Source organism: Talaromyces rugulosus, chromosome II (assembly GCF_013368755.1).
Source record: "Talaromyces rugulosus chromosome II, complete sequence".
NCBI lineage: Eukaryota > Fungi > Ascomycota > Eurotiomycetes > Eurotiales > Trichocomaceae > Talaromyces > Talaromyces rugulosus.
In genome coordinates this window covers 2250851-2269262 of record NC_049562.1, presented here as the reverse complement: position 1 = coordinate 2269262, position 18412 = coordinate 2250851, and the positions used below count along the sequence as shown (strand labels likewise).

At 47.5% G+C, this 18412-nt stretch overlaps 9 protein-coding genes across 9 annotated transcripts; 6 read left to right on the top strand and 3 right to left on the bottom strand.

Annotated features, from left to right (window-relative positions):
- Positions 1-618: 618 nt before the first annotated feature.
- Positions 619-1137, top strand: TRUGW13939_03269 (uncharacterized protein; the record flags this gene model as incomplete). The annotated part of the gene is made up of 2 exons (XM_035486454.1): positions 619-855; positions 901-1137. The coding sequence occupies 2 exons, from the start codon at positions 619-621 to the stop codon at positions 1135-1137; spliced, it is 474 nt and encodes a 157-aa protein (XP_035342347.1).
- Positions 1138-1439: 302 nt separating this feature from the next.
- Positions 1440-2492, bottom strand: TRUGW13939_03268 (uncharacterized protein; the record flags this gene model as incomplete). The annotated part of the gene is made up of 3 exons (XM_035486453.1): positions 1440-2172; positions 2220-2343; positions 2387-2492. The coding sequence occupies 3 exons, from the start codon at positions 2490-2492 to the stop codon at positions 1440-1442; spliced, it is 963 nt and encodes a 320-aa protein (XP_035342346.1).
- Positions 2493-5059: 2567 nt separating this feature from the next.
- Positions 5060-5845, top strand: TRUGW13939_03267 (uncharacterized protein; the record flags this gene model as incomplete). Its single annotated transcript, XM_035486452.1, has 1 exon — positions 5060-5845. One exon carries the CDS (start codon positions 5060-5062, stop codon positions 5843-5845), a length of 786 nt encoding a protein of 261 aa, XP_035342345.1.
- Positions 5846-6334: 489 nt separating this feature from the next.
- TRUGW13939_03266 (uncharacterized protein) lies at positions 6335-7012 on the top strand (the record flags this gene model as incomplete). The annotated part of the gene is made up of 1 exon (XM_035486451.1): positions 6335-7012. The coding sequence occupies one exon, from the start codon at positions 6335-6337 to the stop codon at positions 7010-7012; it is 678 nt and encodes a 225-aa protein (XP_035342344.1).
- A 169-nt stretch (positions 7013-7181) lies between these two features.
- Positions 7182-9509, bottom strand: TRUGW13939_03265 (uncharacterized protein; the record flags this gene model as incomplete). Its single annotated transcript, XM_035486450.1, has 1 exon — positions 7182-9509. One exon carries the CDS (start codon positions 9507-9509, stop codon positions 7182-7184), a length of 2328 nt encoding a protein of 775 aa, XP_035342343.1.
- Positions 9510-10269: 760 nt separating this feature from the next.
- TRUGW13939_03264 (uncharacterized protein) lies at positions 10270-13220 on the top strand (the record flags this gene model as incomplete). Its single annotated transcript, XM_035486449.1, has 6 exons — positions 10270-10549; positions 10717-11538; positions 11598-11777; positions 11831-12323; positions 12370-12587; positions 12643-13220. The coding sequence occupies 6 exons, from the start codon at positions 10270-10272 to the stop codon at positions 13218-13220; spliced, it is 2571 nt and encodes an 856-aa protein (XP_035342342.1).
- A 422-nt stretch (positions 13221-13642) lies between these two features.
- Positions 13643-14018, bottom strand: TRUGW13939_03263 (uncharacterized protein; the record flags this gene model as incomplete). The annotated part of the gene is made up of 2 exons (XM_035486448.1): positions 13643-13738; positions 13800-14018. The coding sequence occupies 2 exons, from the start codon at positions 14016-14018 to the stop codon at positions 13643-13645; spliced, it is 315 nt and encodes a 104-aa protein (XP_035342341.1).
- A 600-nt stretch (positions 14019-14618) lies between these two features.
- Positions 14619-15364, top strand: TRUGW13939_03262 (uncharacterized protein; the record flags this gene model as incomplete). The annotated part of the gene is made up of 2 exons (XM_035486447.1): positions 14619-14866; positions 14935-15364. 2 exons carry the CDS (start codon positions 14619-14621, stop codon positions 15362-15364), a joined length of 678 nt encoding a protein of 225 aa, XP_035342340.1.
- A 1018-nt stretch (positions 15365-16382) lies between these two features.
- TRUGW13939_03261 (uncharacterized protein) lies at positions 16383-18315 on the top strand (the record flags this gene model as incomplete). The annotated part of the gene is made up of 6 exons (XM_035486446.1): positions 16383-16643; positions 16697-16837; positions 16903-17179; positions 17233-17382; positions 17440-18132; positions 18188-18315. 6 exons carry the CDS (start codon positions 16383-16385, stop codon positions 18313-18315), a joined length of 1650 nt encoding a protein of 549 aa, XP_035342339.1.
- Positions 18316-18412: the final 97 nt, after the last annotated feature.

Below are 18412 nucleotides of genomic sequence, written 5' to 3'. Positions count from 1 at the left end.
CCTTATCCTAAACATCTATGCAAGCCAATATTAATCTATTAATCTATTAATGAAAGACGTTCAGATGGTTCGCGCGGAAGTAAGCACTTTAGGGGGCTTACCACCAATACATCGAAGTTGCGTAACTACCCCTGTCCGCTTGCATGGATGTAGCCGCCGTCGATGTATCATGTTCTACCATCATTCTCTCTGAACCACTCGATATCCAGGTTCAAGGGTTGTATGAAATATTATGCTTCTATTTTTTGATGTCTCTCAAAAGATTCGGTGCTTGTCTGGCCATCGTATCGATGAGTAGCTTTTTTCATGGACACGGTCTCTACGATATATAGCACGCAATGTCCCGTCAACTATATCAATTATTGTCTTCAAAGACTACTCTGTTCTCTCTTATATCATTGTTCATTCCAATAACTAATCAAATAAACAATTTTCCTTTCTCTTTTGCATCCCTTTGCAAGTTTATTTTTGTTAGCATCATGCCCCAGGGTTCTCGTTCTTCCTCAAGGCAAAACTCCGCGTCTAGCCAAAGCAGCGCAAAAGACTATGCGCTAAGCGTTAATCTTTTACGGACGAGAAGATGCCCTCAGCGGGGATCCCCCAGCTCACTGGGGAGCTATGCTCAGCAAACGGGGGGATACAAACGGTGATCTCTACCATGTTCGGAAAAACCATGACTTCTTCTACGAGGACCCAGTTCTACGACGTCCGGTGGAATCAAATACCAGCTACGGTCGAAGTGAAATCACACATCTCTCGCGCAGGGGCAAGGATTCGGCGGCACAAATCCTGGATTCCCATGGGAAAAACAAGAACAACCTTCCCCGTGGGGATACAAACTGTCAGGACTGGACTGTAGGTGCACTTGATGCTCTTGAACAAAAGAGACTAGCGCCTTAGGGTACCAGAGACTATTGGAAAGAAAATGTTGGACAGAGTTCGGAGGACATTGGCAATCGACTCCAGCGAGATGGTCGCTCTTGGATCCCGAAACCCACTGAAGAGCCTAGTAGACGAGGACCTGCTGATGCGACCTTTGGAAGGGAGCAAATCCGACAACCGACTGGTCGTCTCAATATGGACAAATTTGCGGGCCTCAGCGGCCTCAGTGGTGGCAGTGGTAAATCCAGACGGTAGCTGCTCGAAAGAATTTCCAATCGTTGTGAAGTTTCTTGCTGCTGGTTTTTGTTTGAAAATCTGTAGTGTAATATTTTGTTATTATTATCTTTCAAGTTGTGTAGTCATCTCTGTATACAATACAAACGAGGACCCCAATGTATGTTTATTATATGCCTTGCAGTCTACTATTTAATACATGTAGTATCTCTCACAAGAAAGCTAATATTAGTTGCAATACTATCGTTATCAAAGTAAATAGATCATTGACCAGAGTCATATAATTCATTTGCTGGAGAAGTTCCCCAAGCTTACCCCTATATTTACAGCGTTGATTTGCCATTATTGCCGTTGAATTTCCTCTGCGCCTCGAGAACCACAATGACCTGGCGCGCTATACAGAGAAGCTCCATCTGCTCATTGCACATGGTGACATCAAGATCCATCCTACCGTCGCGCAGCATCTTGGTCGCGGCTCTCGTGAAGATCCAGCGCTGACCCTCCCTAGGAAGCCTCCGCTTAAACTCAAGATCCAACGTAGCGGTCTGGTTGAAAGTGGTGGACTGCATGGCCTCAGCGACGGAGTTGCTTACTACGGCGGGTGCTCCGGGGTTTTTTTCGGCCCATTGTTGTAATTTCTGCACAAACGCGTGTCCGTCGTACAACCCACCGTTACGGAGGAGCGTGTCACTCAGCGATGGGATGATGTCTGCCATCATCGCCAGGTACGTTGCGTCCATGCGCTCGTCACCGATAAACCTATTCCACGCATCGCAGACGCCGGCAACGATATGGCCACCGCGTGGGTTGAGGATGAGGATCCGGCGTGTCACAGGGATGATCTCCCCCGCGGCATGGCCCGGAAGCCAGTGCTCGTCTGGCTGCTGGGCGACCACACGCTCAAAGTCCGGCGTCTGCGGAGGTGAAGGATGCAGAGTCCAGTCCGTGGTAGCAGACGGACCTAGGGTCTTGTCAAAGTTGGTCGCTGTGGCCAGGGCGACAACCTTAACTTTATCGTTTTGAGACAACAACTGCAGCTGAATCGTGCTCGTGACGCTGCCGGTTTTCAGGGTGGTTACGGTGATAATGTGTCTCGCAGGGACGGAAGGAATTCGAGGTGCATGCTCAGGATATCGGGCTGGTTACGCGCTGCCAGCTCTGGGTCAGTGACAAGAAGTGTTGCTGCGGCATGGTGAATCTGCGCTGTGACACCTCCTCCGAACAAGGCTGGCACCCTCGATGTTAGCCAGGCTTCATATAGATTGCATACCGGGGTCATACTTGTGCCCAAGGGTCCAGTCCACGTCCCAAGAGACACCGTACGTGTTTGGAGAGGTCTGCTTCAAGTCAATCTGTTTGTGCAGTATGCCGGCCATTGTTGTTCGTAGTTGCGGTGGAAAAGAAGCGACAGATTGATCGATTCAACAATGGATATCAGAAAGACCAATCGGCGACTAAAGCGAGGTGCCCACCTGTCAAAGAAACCCAAATATGCCGAACCCTAACCCGAAACAGTCTAGTACATATACCGTTAGATGATAATCAGTATGACATTCTTGACCTGTTTTGACTTGCTTGTCCTTGACTACAACCGACATCATGAGCAAATCTCACTCTCATTCCATCCTGCGAATAATCTGCGTGTTTAATAGTGAACAGTCTGGTTGAAAGTCCAAAGAATAGTAACGATACCACTGTTATTTGAAATCCAGTCAATTTATCAGTGAGTTTATGGTAAGTAACTTCAAACGGTGGGGACACTAGCTTGTGGTGGTTAGACCACCACTTAGTAGTTTATCTCGATAAATATACGATGTCGATCTAGCATGTGGCCCTAGCGTTACTCGTGGAATAATCTGGCATCATAAAAAAGAATTCATTGCGTGCAGATGAATTACTCAAACCATTATGACTGAGACTAGATTCGAACCTAGGCCACCTGTGGTCCCTTCGGGACTCCCCAAACCAGGGAAGCGGCTTAGCACAGGTATGCCCCAACTACACCATCTCAGACAGTATGGAAGTATCAGTCTTTCAGTATGATTGCTACAATGCTAGATGAAATCCTGTGTAATAGTAAGGAGTCCTCTTGTCATCTTACTGGATCCATTGATTTCTTTTAAGATTCTAGTATTATTATTTATCGTGACAAAAGGCGCCTTGAGCTTCGAGGAGCTCTCCATATCTCTGTTTCTTATGACTTGGTTGTAATTCTCTCGCCGATGGGAGAAACTATCGGAGATTTCAGCACCAGTACGACTGCATGATGAATTTCCAAATCAACGGTGGAAATGTCAAATCACAGACCAATAAGATCAACACCCTCATAAATTAATTCCAGAGCTTACTATTCAAACAACAACCTGTTTTAGGGATGCCTTTTCCCTAGCAGTTGGCAGCATGGGTCATAGCTTACAGGTTTAGTATAATCCATTTAAAGATACAACTCGATATGTAAAGAATGCCGTATAGACTAACTTTATGACATTTTCCCCCTACAAAGCCTCACTAAACAGCTTGCAGGCTTCTCAGGGGCTTCAAATCAGACCTGTAGGCATCGCTGCAACTTCTCAATTTGTAATTAGAATTCCAAAAATACGAGCGATTTCTATATGAATTGTAATTTAATTTGCAACCGTTCACATTTTGCAACGTTACCATATTGCTGACATGTAGCAGAAAGTCACTACGCTTAGAAGATTGTATTATATGTATTCATTGACGTTTGCGACGGGACGTTATGTGTAGATATTTTTGCAACGTTACAGTATCCGTCCGCGTTCCCCCCAAAACCGGTAGTGTTATTTTATCACAGCCGTGAGGATCCGGATTTGCGTGGAATAGGCTTCGGCCCCCAGTTGGTCTACATTAAGTCGCTCACTGGCTGTAGGTGCTATCTAGGACTACATATCTGGAAGCTGATGTCTTGATGACAGTATATACACTCTGGGCAAGAGTTGATAATAAATAGATAGCCACAGAAAAGATTTTAATAATAAAAAACCAATTCTTTGGTGGAGTAATCATTAGATAATATAACATTTGAAACATCTACTTCTAGCTTAGCTTGAATAAACTATGTGTATAGTTGCAACTCTAATATATTAATTATTATTACGGGGTACTAGCGTCTCCCCCAGATACTAGAACTTAATAAGATTTGGCTGATCTGACCCCTATAACATATAAGATGATAAAATATTAAATTATTAATAAACATATAAAGGATAAGAGATCTAGTTTTAAATACATATGTAGATCACTTTCTATTGATTAAAGAACCTGATGACTTTCCGTTCACTGTTATTATATGTTATGTGCTAATGTTCAAAAAAAAAAAACAAGTAACATCAAAATGGACAAGTCCAATAATGAGCTGACAATCATAGAGTACAACCCCTGAAACAATTACTGGGAGGATCAATGACATGGGAATAAGGATGAGAAACGATATATGAAAGGTGCTTCCATACGCACGTGTGCACTAGCCCCCAACGTCGATCATGTAACTATGTAACAGTAGTAAAATCAACGACATCCATCCTAAATTACTAATATTATCACAGCTGTTATTGGACGAACAATTACGCAAGATTCAATTACCGAATGCCAAGAACCCTATTTACTAGCGAAGGAGCGCTTTAAAGCTGGTGAAACATTTCCTTCCAGCCACTGGCAATGATAATAATTAAAGTTATATGTTGCATGTCAGATGTCTGGTCATAGTAAACGTTTCTTAGAACTTAGAGTTGTAACTGTTTTATAAGAAGGAAACGCCCCTTTGAGCGGTCAAATTAACAGACGAAAACAATCCGAGTCCATCAGTTTGGAACAAACACACAAAGACAAGAAAATACAAATTAATACGAATAATAATCTTGTCGACAAAAACAAAAAAACAAACCTAATTGGAGTTAACAACCATAGCTCCACTACCGATAAGATGGCCATCCACAACTTGTTCCTCATGGCAACTACTGCTGTCGCAGCCGCTGCTGGCGCTTTAGAGGCTCCTCCTTTGAATATTCAAGTCGGTACGACGTGGGATTACCCTCTCGGTTTCGATCTCACGACTAGCAATGTCCAAGCAGCAAAGAAGTTCTACAGTGTCGACCTTTTCAATACCGAAGCATCTGACATTTCTGCCCTCATCGGCAAAGGGCACACAGTCGTCTGCTACTTTAGTGCCGGAAGCTATGAAAACGACCGTTCAGACTCTAAGGATATTCCTTCATCAGCAATTGGCAAAAAGATGGACGGGTGGCCAGAGAAGTGGCTAGACACTCGCAACGAGGGAGTTCGCGATGTTATGGCAGCGAGAATCCAGAAAGCTAAGGATAAAGGATGTCAAGGTGTCGACCCTGACAACATCGACGGCTTTGATAACAAGACGGGTTTCAACATTTCACAAGCTGACAGCGTTGACTTTCTCAAGTTCCTGGCTGGAAAGGCACATGATGCGGGTCTGGGCTTCGGTCTGAAAAATGGCCCGACGATTGTCGACCAAGTCGTTGACATTTCCGAATGGGCGATAAACGAATCTTGTGTGGAATATGATGAGTGCGACAATTTTCAGCCTTTTATCGATGCTGGCAAGCCTGTATTCCATGTAGAATACACCGATGGCGACAGCCCTACGGATGCTTGGAAGGAGAAGGCATGCGGTGTGGAGGGATTTTCAAACATCATTAAACATGAGGATCTAGAAAATTGGCATCTGAACTGCTAAGCAAATGCTACTGGCATTGTTTTCAAGGAAGGACTATCATTAGTAACTGGGGAGATCACGGCTCTCGGCATATACATGTAGAGAAGTTTGGTAGTTACAGTAGGTATCTAATAGAAGTTCTCTCAGTCGGTGAAAGAAATACTATATGTATCCCATTAATAATCTGTCATAAAAAATAGCAGCCTGAGGCAATCCTGCAAGCTTCCTCAATACATATATCAATATATACAAGAATGAAACAAGTGTATACATCAGCGGCAACTGGTAGATGTAGTGCAGTCCAAACGAACAGCAAGGAAATGCAACAAAGGACTCTGACATTTTCATATCTACACATCTAAATAGATTTTCCTCCCTAAAATAACTCCGAATAGGAAGCGGTGGTGGTGAGTACACGCTATGCTACATTAGTCATACACCCGCATAACCGCCTACAAGGCTACAACTAAAGATCGTCACTTTACATACTCTACATACCACCGACCAGCCATGGAATCCCCCACTACTTACTACCTTTCAATAAACATCTACGGCCGCGGTGACGCCAAACTCGGCGACGGGCCCTCCCACATGGGAATCGCCATTTACGAGCACGGTTCCTTAACATGCGAAATGCACCATATACGCAACCCAACAGACGAGGACTTTATCTACGACCCACGAACACAGCCACTTGAAGACCCCGTTCTTAAGGGTCGCTGCGAGCATGCTTCTCTTACGTCTGAGCAGGCCCAAGAAGCTGCTAGTCTGCTCTCTGCATTTGGCAACGACAAATCCAACATCCCAGAGTTCGGGGTTGGGAACTGCCAAGACTGGGTTGCTGCTGCTGTGGGAACGCTTGGGCATGCTGGTGTTGTTTCTCCTGGAGAAGGGGAATTCTGGAAGAGCATGATTAATAAAAGCTCAGAGGAAATGAAAAACGAGTGTCTTCGAAGAAATAAAAAGTGGATAGATGGGCCAGAGTCGACATGTGAAGGGGAGCCTGATGCAAGGTTTAATGATAGAGACACAGTCAAGGTTGGGAAGTTGGTTCAGAATGAGGCGTTTCGCGCGCGCATGCAGTCGCTTTTGGGCTCCAAGGCTGATGATCATGATGAGACTCCTGTGGAACGGCCATTTTATGTGTCGAGTCCTTTCTTTAGTAAAATGAATGAGGGTAATAATTGAATGCGTTGTTATAGCCCTAACCCTAACCAAACCATGACCCAAATAGTACATGGAGAATGTGTACGATATTGACTTGAATTAATAAGCTTTTTATTCGTAAAAATATATCAATAAACGTATATACACAACTTTTAACAACGCCGCTATACCCAGGGATAATAGATAATAACTAACACCACAACCGGCACGTCCCATCTGCTCCTGCAGACACACACCAGGGCTGAGCAGGGTGCCAGTCCACATCCAAGACTCCCAGCTCTCCTGTGATTTTGTGACCGCGCAGTACCTTCAGGGGCACAATGCTGGCGTTGCTGAGCATGTCGCCCGTGACGCTGCCGTGGAAAATCTGCAGAGATCCGTCGTCACTGGCATCAGCAAACAGCGGATATCGCCCGTTGGGGTGGAACTTGACAGCCCGGATGGCCTTGCCGTGATACCGTAGAGTCTTGTAAGGGCGCGACGATAGATCGACATCGTGCCAGAGTAGGCGACGATCGTACGATCCCACGATAACGTTATCTCCGCCTGACGTGCTGGACGAGGTTGGATGAATATCGAACGAGGAAATCCACCGAGCACCCGGTTGCAGGATCTTGACCAGCAGCTGGCGCGAAAGATCGTAGCCGCGAATCGTGCGTTGGTTGGCCACGAACAGAATAGGCTTCGATGGGTGGAAGTGAGCTGCTTGAGGAGCGCCTCCACCCTTGAGGCGACGTCGGAACGGGTTTTGAGTAAGATGTTTCGATAGCGTGTGGATTGCAATCGCCTGATGTGCAGGCGTCGATGAGCCAGGGCACACCGTCACAAAGTAATCCCCACGGCGATGCCATGACACCGACTTGGCCATGTATCGTAGCGGGATAGTCGCACAGATTCCCGATTCGGCCAATGCTGTCGACGGCCGGATCCATGTAGGAGGCGCACTCTTACTTGCTGCATCGCCGCTGCTTGACGCCGCTGACTTGTTCGTGGCAGCATATCCCCAGCCAGCATCAACCACGTCCAGACTCGCCTTCTCAAGCTCTGGGTTGAGAATCGGGGGTACTGCAAGGTGCACATCGTCACCACATGCAATACATAGCACCACAGCATCATGGCCCGGACGCCAGCGCACCACATTGATAGGCTCCTCGTCACTTACCGTAACCGTCCATAGTTGCCGGCCAGTGAGGAGTTCCCAAACACGGACTGTGCCGTCATCGCCTCCGCTAGCTAGCCATTGTCCAGTTGGGTCAATTGACACCGAGCGCACACGACCATTGTGGCCTTTGAAGAGAGTTGCACATGCAGTTGGGAATGGTTTGAGTTCTTCTGGGCTTGGTAGCTTGGGAAGGAGACTTTCGGGGTCGATGTTGAGTTTGTTCCTCCTAACCCTAGGCGCAAGGTATAGATCCAGGCAGCGTTCGAACTTCTCCTTGACAAAGTTCTCATAGCCGGGAACCTTGCGCAAAGCTGCATAATCCGTGGGGAGATATTCTCTCTCGCGATCCTCTTCGTCGGCTTCTTCCCAAGCTTTCTTCTCTTTCTTGTCGGGGACGTACTCAGGAGGCGGGTGGTAGCTCTCCTCGTACCCAGGAGGAGGAAGCTTGGGTGCTGGGACGTTCATGATGTGGTCGGGTCTGGGAGCTTCATCGGCCCAGATGTCGTATCGTGTTACACCATCTTGGGCCTCTTCCTCCTGCTCTACCGGGGGCTTATACGGAAGAATCCGGCCTTCTCGAATAGCTCGCACGATTTTCATCACACGTTTTGCCTCGTGCTTAGACGGGAGGAACCGCCGTTTAGGTTCCGGTGCTGCACTGATCGGCATAATCTCCTCCTTACTGGTAAACCACTCAACGGTTGGCTCGTAGGGATTGTAGCCTTCGTCAGGGATTTCCTTCATCTGAACCTTGCGCAGTAACTCCAGTTCCTCTTGGCTCAGCTCCAACGGTTTTCCAGTAGATGGATCGGTGAGACCTGTCCAGCCCTTGGGAATCTCAATGCTGTCAAGGAGGGCATCCAAAGCCTCACCTTTAGCGGGACGCATAATCTTCTTGCCATTGATATCGTATCCGATATGAGGATACTGGTCGTAAAAGGACAGCGGGATGTTGCCAATCGTGTTTGATTTCTCTTCAACGTCCGAGTAGTCGGAATTGTCGTCGGGGTTGATCTCATCATACACGTATCGTTCGTTTCCATTGGCATCCTTGGCAATTCGAAAATTTGGCTGCTCATCCTCGTCGTCTAGCAAGTGGAGATTTTCCTTCTTGAACGGGCCGCCATCTTCCGAGCCGGAGGGGATCTCGTCGCTGTCAATGTCAGACTCGCCGTCGTCTTCCTCATCGCTAAACTCGTCGACGATTTCGACTTCTGAATCGCTATCTCCCGATAGATCGTGGGCATCGTCTGAAAGGTCCAGACGGCCCAGCTCGTCTCCAGAAAATACGTCTGATTTTTCTTCGACGTCTCTCGTGACGGCCTTACGCTTCTTGGAGACTTCCCGGGAAACCATCGCAGCGGGCGAATGGCGTAGACGTTGAGTGGAAAGAAAAATACTCACCAGTTGATAACAATAATAATTCCGATTCTGGAGCCAAAATTATTTTTCCTCCCGTCCCCACACCGCCCACGTGACATACCGCCTTCGCCGCCGGGCCATATAACAAGCCCAGATCGCGGCCCCGCCTCGTGCGCCGAACTCCAAGTCAAGACTCGGCATCAGACATCACTTGACTTCTGCAGCCTCCGTTGTCTCCTGCGCAGGCATCGTCGCCCCCAGCCCTCTGCAGACCTGGTCGCTCCCAAGCGTCGCTTCGAAAACAAGAAAAATATTCTCATCCTGCACCTCCAAAAGTCATCGTCATCTGGGGCCCAGACCCAGCCGATCGCCAAGCTAAACCAACTTTCCAAGTAAGCTTGCTTGGGTTTTGATGGGTTCATCCCATTCTTCGTCACATCCCTCCAGCCCCGCGTCTTGCACTTCCCCCCTTTCTTTTCAACATCACACCTCTCAAGAGTTCCGAGTCACGAGCCAAGAGTCCAGGCTCGCAGTCGTCCATCTTTCCTTTCCCAAATCGGCTTTGTCATCACGGAGCTTCACCTCACGTCCTCTACTATACGATATTGCAGCCAGTACTGACTTCTTTGAACTCAGCAAACAACAAACCCAGCTTCCCATCTGTCCCAGGCGAGCTTCGCGGAATCTTTGAATTCCGTGATTTATCGCTGTGCTGTGATTTTGTAGATGAAGCGCATCAGAAACTACCGTCCCCATGACGCCCAGTCCTCCAGATGAGGCAATACACTTTCGTGGGAAGACCCTGACGCCTGAGAGCCCCCGTCCTCTTCACATCCCCGAACCGTCAAATATCCCTGTCCTAGAAAACCAGATGGATCCCGTGTTCAACGATACTTCGACCTATGAGAAACTTACTAGCAAGCAAGAGGAAGAAGGACTGCCCCATCGCGCAGCCCAGGATGGTGGAATGTACGAGAACGCAAATGATATTTATAGCAGAAATGGAGAAGGCAATGCCGCAGTCCATGAGCAAGGTAGTTCCTCCCCTGCCATCCCCCAGAATGATCCAACTAGATACAGCATTTTCCTCTCTCCCAATGTTCCCGTGGCCGTGATTGTTACGGGAATTGCCATTCCGCCCAATACGTGAAACCCAGTTGTTGAAACTTCCAGCCGCTTTGCTCTAACGCTTTCCTGCCAGAACCCACCCATGTTTCCTCTGCCATAGAGTATCAGCAGAAGCCCCCGGAATCCACTGCTTTTGCCGAGCTGAATACTCCTCCCAACCCCCCTATGGAAACACTTCCAAATGGAGTCCCTAAAAGCCCCAACGCCCCATCCAATCAGCAAATACTATTTGGCGGTAGTATGAACGTTGCTAGCAACAGTAGCAACAATGTAACAGCCGAAACAGGTATTGACTTCCAAAGTCTGCTTGACAATATCACTACATCGGCTTCTACCGCTCCGTCTGGCCCTACTTTCACTGCCACTACATCTTCTCCTTCGAATAACCCCCTCAGCCAAGAACAGCAACCGACGTCAAGTCCTTCGATGCTAGCTTCAGCAGACCTTCCACCACGACCTCCACCGCAAGAGTTGCCTGCTTTTAATTTCGGTTATTCCCCGACAAATGATTTGCACGATTATCACCAACCCCTTAATCAGACTGGCAACCAAGTGGGGTCTCCATACGCAACGCATCAGCAGGGCGGCCATCTTAACCCTTCTGCAGCAGCTCCGGGTTTGCCTCTAGGAAGCTCTTCGGGGGTAAATGGACTACCACCTCCTCCTGTTGCAACATTCCAACAGCAAAATCCTACAACATCATCTGAAGCTACGTCTGGCCACAAATCTGCGAGAGCCGAGAGACAAAGTGGGCGCCCTAGCAATTATACAGATGACGAGGCACCCTGGCCGCCGGATATACAACGGAAATACGACGAATTCCTTCGAGACGAACGAGTGTACGTTACTGAAGGCTTATGGGATCGTTTCCCTCCTGGATCAAGACTGTTTGTTGGTATGTTTCCGAGAACTCTATCGGATTCTGATTCACGTTTAAACTAACCATCGTGCTAGGGAACCTCCCAACCGAGCGTGTGACGAAACGCGACCTGTTCCACCTGTTTCACAAATATGGAAAACTTGCGCAGATATCTATTAAGCAAGCTTATGGTTTCATCCAGTTCCTTGATTCCAGCTCTTGTCACCAAGCTTTGCAAGTAGAGCAAGGAGGTCTTGTGCGGGGGCGGAGCATTCGTGAGTTTTAACATTACAACAACACGCACTTTTCAGATCTAACCGGAAAACAGATCTTGAGATATCAAAGCCTCAGAAAAACACGCGGGCAGGGCCAAGTCAACCCGAGCCAGCCCGCGTACCAGTTTCTAGACGTTCCAAGTCGCCGGATTTCTCTCGTACCGGAACTTCAAATAGCCGTGCAACTCGAAACCAGGGTGGAGATCGTCACGAGCGCACTTACGACGCTAAACGTGTACCATTTAGTGATTTTAGGGACGATCATGGTTCTCGACGCCGCGATGACTACCGGCCACCACCAAGATCGCCATCCCCTCGTCCTTTTCGCAGTCGGGAAGGGGGATACCGTTCAAGAGACCGAACGCCAGATCGATTCGACCGACGTGACCGACGTAGGTCACGATCTCCTTATGGTAGAGAGCGACGCTTTCGGAGTCCTAGCCCGCGGGCTCGGCCGGGATATGATGAGAATGACCTTGGTTTTCTACGCCGTGCACCAAGAGAGGTTCCAGATCTGCAGATATTGGCTTTTGATGACGTTGACAAGTAAGATTCTTTGTGCTTTTATATTTATTAATTCTAACTGTCTTAGGAAATTTGTCTTTCATGTGGAAAGCTCGTTCAGTAACCGAGGGTTTCGAGTTGATGTTTCGGTGGAACCGCCGGCATATATGGATACCGCTATCCAAAGACAGGTGAACGAGGGAGTTCCGTTCGTTGTAAAGCTTTCGAGAGGCCAGCAATATTCGGGAAAAGTCACATTGATTATGCTTGATTTTAATACCGGAGCTAGCAAGCTTCGCCCAAGTGGTACGTCCTTGCGTCCCCTCATTACCTCGTCATGTAGTGCTGACATGAAATTTAGAATACCCAGACCTTGACTTGCATGTTGCTGTGGAGATGGCCACACAAGCCCAAAGTCGACGACGAGCTGCCGCTGCACCGAACCTTTACCAGTCGAACGTGCCGTATTCGGCGCCCTCCATGATGCCTCGGTTCCCCCAAACCCTGCCACCAGCCCAGGCAGTTAATCCGCCCCTTTCGAACCCTAATCAAATTGCGAATCTCATTTCGACTTTGGATGGGCCATCACTACAATCCCTCTTGGGGGTCCTCCAGCAAACACAGCCTGGCCCGCAACCGATTCAGCAACCGATGCAGATCACGCCCAATGCTGTCAACCCTGTCGACCTGGCGAGTCTTTTGAACAGCGCTACCCAGCAGAATACAGTACCAACAATTCCGAACGCAGGACTCCAACAGCCTCAGCTAACTCCTGGATTCGGCGTGCCCGTCCCTCCGCAGTCCCTCAATCGTCCGGACCCCAACCTGCTTGCACTTTTAGCGAAAGGGTTGGGCGGTGGGAATCCCTCGCAGTCTCAAATGCCGGTGGGCTCTCAGGTCCAAAATATTGTCAACCAGCTGTCCAAATGGAAGCAGTAGACGACTGTACCTTATCTACAAGCTCCACTTACACGGAGGTATCTCCCCTCAGTACTACTAATAATGACCTTTCCCCCTTTTCTGATTGCTGTTTCTATTTGCGATTTTTTGTTATTAGAATTGTTATTTTATTCATACCTTGCATTCGGGTGGTTAGCGGCGAAATGGGCCCAGTTCTGGCTAAGCGTGATGTTGCATTTCCTGTTTCTTTTTTTTTTCTCAGGTGTTTGGACATATCGTAGCTTTTTCAGTCTTTCTTCTTTTTTCTCTCGAGTGGCGAGTTGATATACATGTGTATCTGCTCAGTGAATGCTGAAACAGTTCTTTGCTAGGTGTGTGATATTATACAGGCATTTATCGTTACATTTGTCAACTTGTATAGTCGACGCGACTTTGTTTTCTCCTCTTTTCCGTAATGCAATCTATCGTCCGGCAGTCGCTTGGTCTTCTTTCTTTATCCGTTCGATGGTCTGGTCCCTGTTGTACTCCATGACTCTTTTCTCCTTGAAATATTTGACCTATCACGACATTTATTAGTTAGCATGATCATGCTTGAGGGGAGACAATGTCATGACAAACCCAAGCTTTAGCACAACTACCCTCGAACTCTGCAATCTCCTTCCCACATCTCTTGCGAGCTTCAGAGTCATTTTTGATACCGTCTACAATGTCATTCCGGTCGAGACACTCGAAGAACAAGTCGCGCCCGTTCCAGCATTGTTGTCGAGAGGAGCGATCGGGCGCAATGCGGCCGCCGTCAGAGGCCTTTGTGGAGTCGCTTGATGAGAACCAGCCCATGGTGAGTGAGTAGAAATGTTTTGATGAGCGAAAGAGGTTCGGCGGTACTGTTAATTTCTGAGTGTTTGCGACGATGGGTTTTGTGATCGGTGATCGGGATGGATGGAAGGAAGAAATGGGTGCCGTGCTGGAAATAAGTTAGCTCAAGCTTGGTATCTGCAAATGAGAAAATGAAATAGTGCGTACTGGCAGTGCGAGACGAATTAATGGTTGCTGTTTGGTCTTATGTTGAACGTTTGACTTGAAGATAATCTCCATGCTTGGCATGCGGCAAGACGGGCTTGGCGCCGGAGCTAACCCTCACCATCGTGGCAGAATCCGCCCGATCAATAGTCTACACCATTCCTTCTGCGCTTCTCCTGGCGCATGACCTTCTCAACGCATCGCTTCTCTTCGGCCTGGAAAACACAGGCTCTTTGGTCTACGCCTGTCGAGGTAATTTCACTCTTGCCGGTATTCGTCTTCAAGGGATGATGTACATTTTGTTGACGCATTTCCCCAGCCACATTATAAACGCAGGCAGCCAGACAAACCGACCTACACACAACCAGATCCTTGACTCTTTTTCAAAGAGGCGCACTTGAGCGCTTTCTCAAGCCCATGCCCCCGCGGCGCCGGCCTCCTCGCCCTGGGGCGCTGACGGAGCTCCCACCGCTGAAAATCGTCCGCAAGATCTTCCTCCTCCAGCTGCTATACTATGTATGCGCAACGGCGCTCGTTCTCTTCGCTACGGTCGTTGCCGGCTCGGTCTTTTCGCTCGATTTGATCTTCAGCTGGGACAGTCTGCGGGGCGATACGACGGTGGGATGGATGTTGAGCCTAGTGTGGATGTTGAATAGTTTTATTTGGTGAGTCTTCTTTGTTTGCAAGTGTTTAGAAACGGTCTGGCTAATCATTTGTTTTGTATTGTTTGCAGTGTCATATTTCTCCTTCTCATAGTCTCGCGCTCAAAACTCGTGCCGGATTTTGCCCTCACCATACATTTTATCCACATCCTCATCGTCTTCTTCTACACCCACTCGATCCCGAGAAACCTGCTCTGGTGGACTCTGCAAGCCGCGAGCGCCGCGCTCATGACATTTGTCGGAATATGGGTCTGCCAACGACGCGAATTGCAACCGATTGCCTTTGGCGCTCTTCTTGGAGGCGGCCTTGGAAGCAGCAGCAATTCAGCTGAAGCTCGGACTGGCGAAAACGCGGATTCATCAGACCACCCAGAAAACACACAAGGAGACGAGGATCTGGAAAGTGGACTAGCCAACTTCTCTCGAGGTCGCGGCCGAGGTCGCAATCGGGACGAGTTTGAGATGATGCCGGTAAAGGAAACGGCCGAAACCAATACGTGATGATATAGAACCATGAACATTTGTACCTTCTTTTGGATTTTCCTAAATTAATCTCTGTCTCTCGTTTTTTTAATATTTAATTATTTAGTGTGTATATATACAAGGGTTGCTAGTTTTGTATGTTTTGGACAGGCAAGATCTGTCCTGCTCTAGCAGATCAATGGATATAGAATTTAAATTGACCTTCATTTATCAATTGATGACAATGAATTGTCTATACTAGTCACTCTTTCCACTTCTAATAGGCGCGCCGCCCTCAAAGGCACGTCAGCACCTGTTTAATAATTTCCAAAAAAGGAAAGTCTAGGGCCACCGAGTCCGTCCTGACACGACATCTATATAACCTTGACGAAAGAATGCAGCATGACCAGAGTCTTTATAATAGGCGTCAACTGAGGTCATTCGGCGACTAGTAGATAATGAATTTCCATGTGCTAAGAGTCTTATCTAACACTCTATCTACTTAACATGTGGGGGACTGGATGGTGTTCCACTAAAACTGTAGATAAGCTTGTAAATAAATTATTATTATTATTATTTTTTTAGTTGTGATATTTTTTTTTGAAAGAATCAATTGATTGGTGCTCTTGTAATTTCATGGATGGATTTTTCATGTTCTGCCAGCAAGTACATATTGATACATTGTCGATCCAAGACAAAATGTCTTGAATGACACCGCTTTCGGCAAGCTTACAAATTGGTAGTGTCGTATGATCAACATAAATCTATGCGTGGTTTTAACCCCAATTGGCGGGCTATGCAGGGAGGGGAAACCTTGCATTATTAAGAAAGAACAATGGAATGCCGAATGATGGAATACGAACGAATAGGAGCTCCCCCTAGTCTTATCTCGTATGTGACAAATTTGGGCGTATTTTTGCGAGTCATAGGACATAGTATAAAAAGCCGACCCCGGGCCGCCATTCGGGGTTTGTAATTCCATTCTTCTTGGTACATCTGATAAGACAGAAAAGAAGCAGAAAAGAAAGAAAAAGGAAAAAAGGAAGAAATTAATATCATGGCTGAATGGGAAAAACTGGCAGCAGACAAACGAGCCCGTCTCGAAAAGACGATTCCGGCAGAATGGAAGATTCACTCGGTGCCTGAGAGTGGCTCGTACATGGATGTACCAACCACGAGCGGCTTGCTTTCAGAAACTGAGTTGCAAATAACAGGGTCTTCAGCAACAGATCTGGTTGCCAAACTGGCCTCTGGGGAGCTCAAGTCCGTGGATGTGACGACTGCGTTTTGCAAAAGAGCGGCTATTGCACATCAATTGGTTCGTGACTTTCTACTTTTTAGCAAACTATCCGAGTTAAAACGGTTATATAGGTGAACTGCGCTCTGGAGTTCTTCCCCGAGAACGCTCTAGAGCAGGCCAGAGAATTAGATGCATACTTTGAAAAGCACAAGAAGCCCATCGGGCCGCTTCATGGGCTCCCGGTCTCTCTCAAAGATCAATTCCGTATCAAGGTATGGCATATTCTTTAAACGCGGACTCTGTCACAAAAATATTCACTCACTGATACAAAAAAAAGGGATTGGAAACATCCATGGGGTATATCTCGTGGCTAAACAAATACGAAACAGCAGAGTCCGAGTCGGTTATGGTTACTCTTCTGCGCAAGGCCGGGGCTGTCTTTTACGTCAAGACTAGCGTTCCTCAGACGCTGATGACTTGTGAGACATTCAACAACATCATCGGCCGAACGGTCAATCCTCGGAACAAGAACTGGTCCTGCGGTGGTAGCTCAGGTGGTGAAGGGGCCATCGTTGGGATCCGGGGGGGTATTATTGGAGTTGGCACAGACATTGGTAAGTGACGGCTGCCTTTTAACAATATATTCTCTTCTAATATTAATTGAAAGGCGGTTCTATTCGAGTCCCATCTGCTTTCAACTTCCTTTATGGTATTCGACCAAGCCACGGAAGAATGCCCTATGCCAAGATGGCAAACAGTATGGAAGGACAGGAGACGATTCACAGTGTGACTGGTCCTCTTGCGCATTCTGCTGCTGGTAAGTCAGACCTCTCATGTGCAAAAAAATGCTTTGAATGACTCTAATTCGCCATAGATATCAGGCTTTTTCTCACTTCTGTTCTGAGCCAAGAGCCCTGGAAGTATGATTCCAAGGTGATTCCTCTGGACTGGAGGCCCCAAGAAGAAACCGTAATCAAGAACAAACTCGCCTCTGGTGGCCTTACACTGGGGTTTTATAACTGCGATGGAATCGTTCTGCCCCATCCCCCGATCTTGCGTGGTGTAGAGACCGTTGTCTCTACTCTGAAAGCCAACGGACACCATCTCGTTGAATGGAAGCCATACAAACATCAATATGCGTTTGACTTGACCAATGGAATTTACACATCCGACGGGGGCGCCGACGTCCATCGCGACATTTCAGCCTCTGGCGAGCCCGTAATCCCCAACATTAAAGACCTACTCAACCCAGACATCAAAGCCATTGACATGCTCCAACTCTTCGACGCTCAGCTGAAGAAATGGCAGTACCAGAACGAATATCTTGATCAATGGCGCGAGATGGAGAAGAAATTAGGCAAAGAACTTGACGCTATTATTGCCCCCATCACTCCGACTGCTGCTGTTCGTCATGATCGGTTCCGATACTATGGATATGCTACCACCATAAACTTGCTCGACTTTACCAGCGTTGTTGTTCCCGTGACATTTGCGGATAAGAAGGTAGATGTCAAGGATGAGAGCCTTGTACCGTTGAACGAGACGGACAAGTTGGTTCAAGCAGAGTGTAAGTCTATGTTTTCCCTCCCTCTATTGGGGCCAATACTAATGAGATATTGCAGACGACGCAGATGCCTACGATGGGGCTCCTGTTGCTGTTCAGATCATTGGTCGTAGATTGACCGAGGAGCGAACGCTGGCGATTGCTGAAGAAGTTGGACGATTGCTTGGGAATGCTGTCACGCCTTAGGTTTCAATGTGATTCTTGATTCCTTGGAATAGATGCAGTATAAAGTTCTAGAAACTCTTTTGCGTGTATAATCATGGTCAATACTGATGAACTCGGC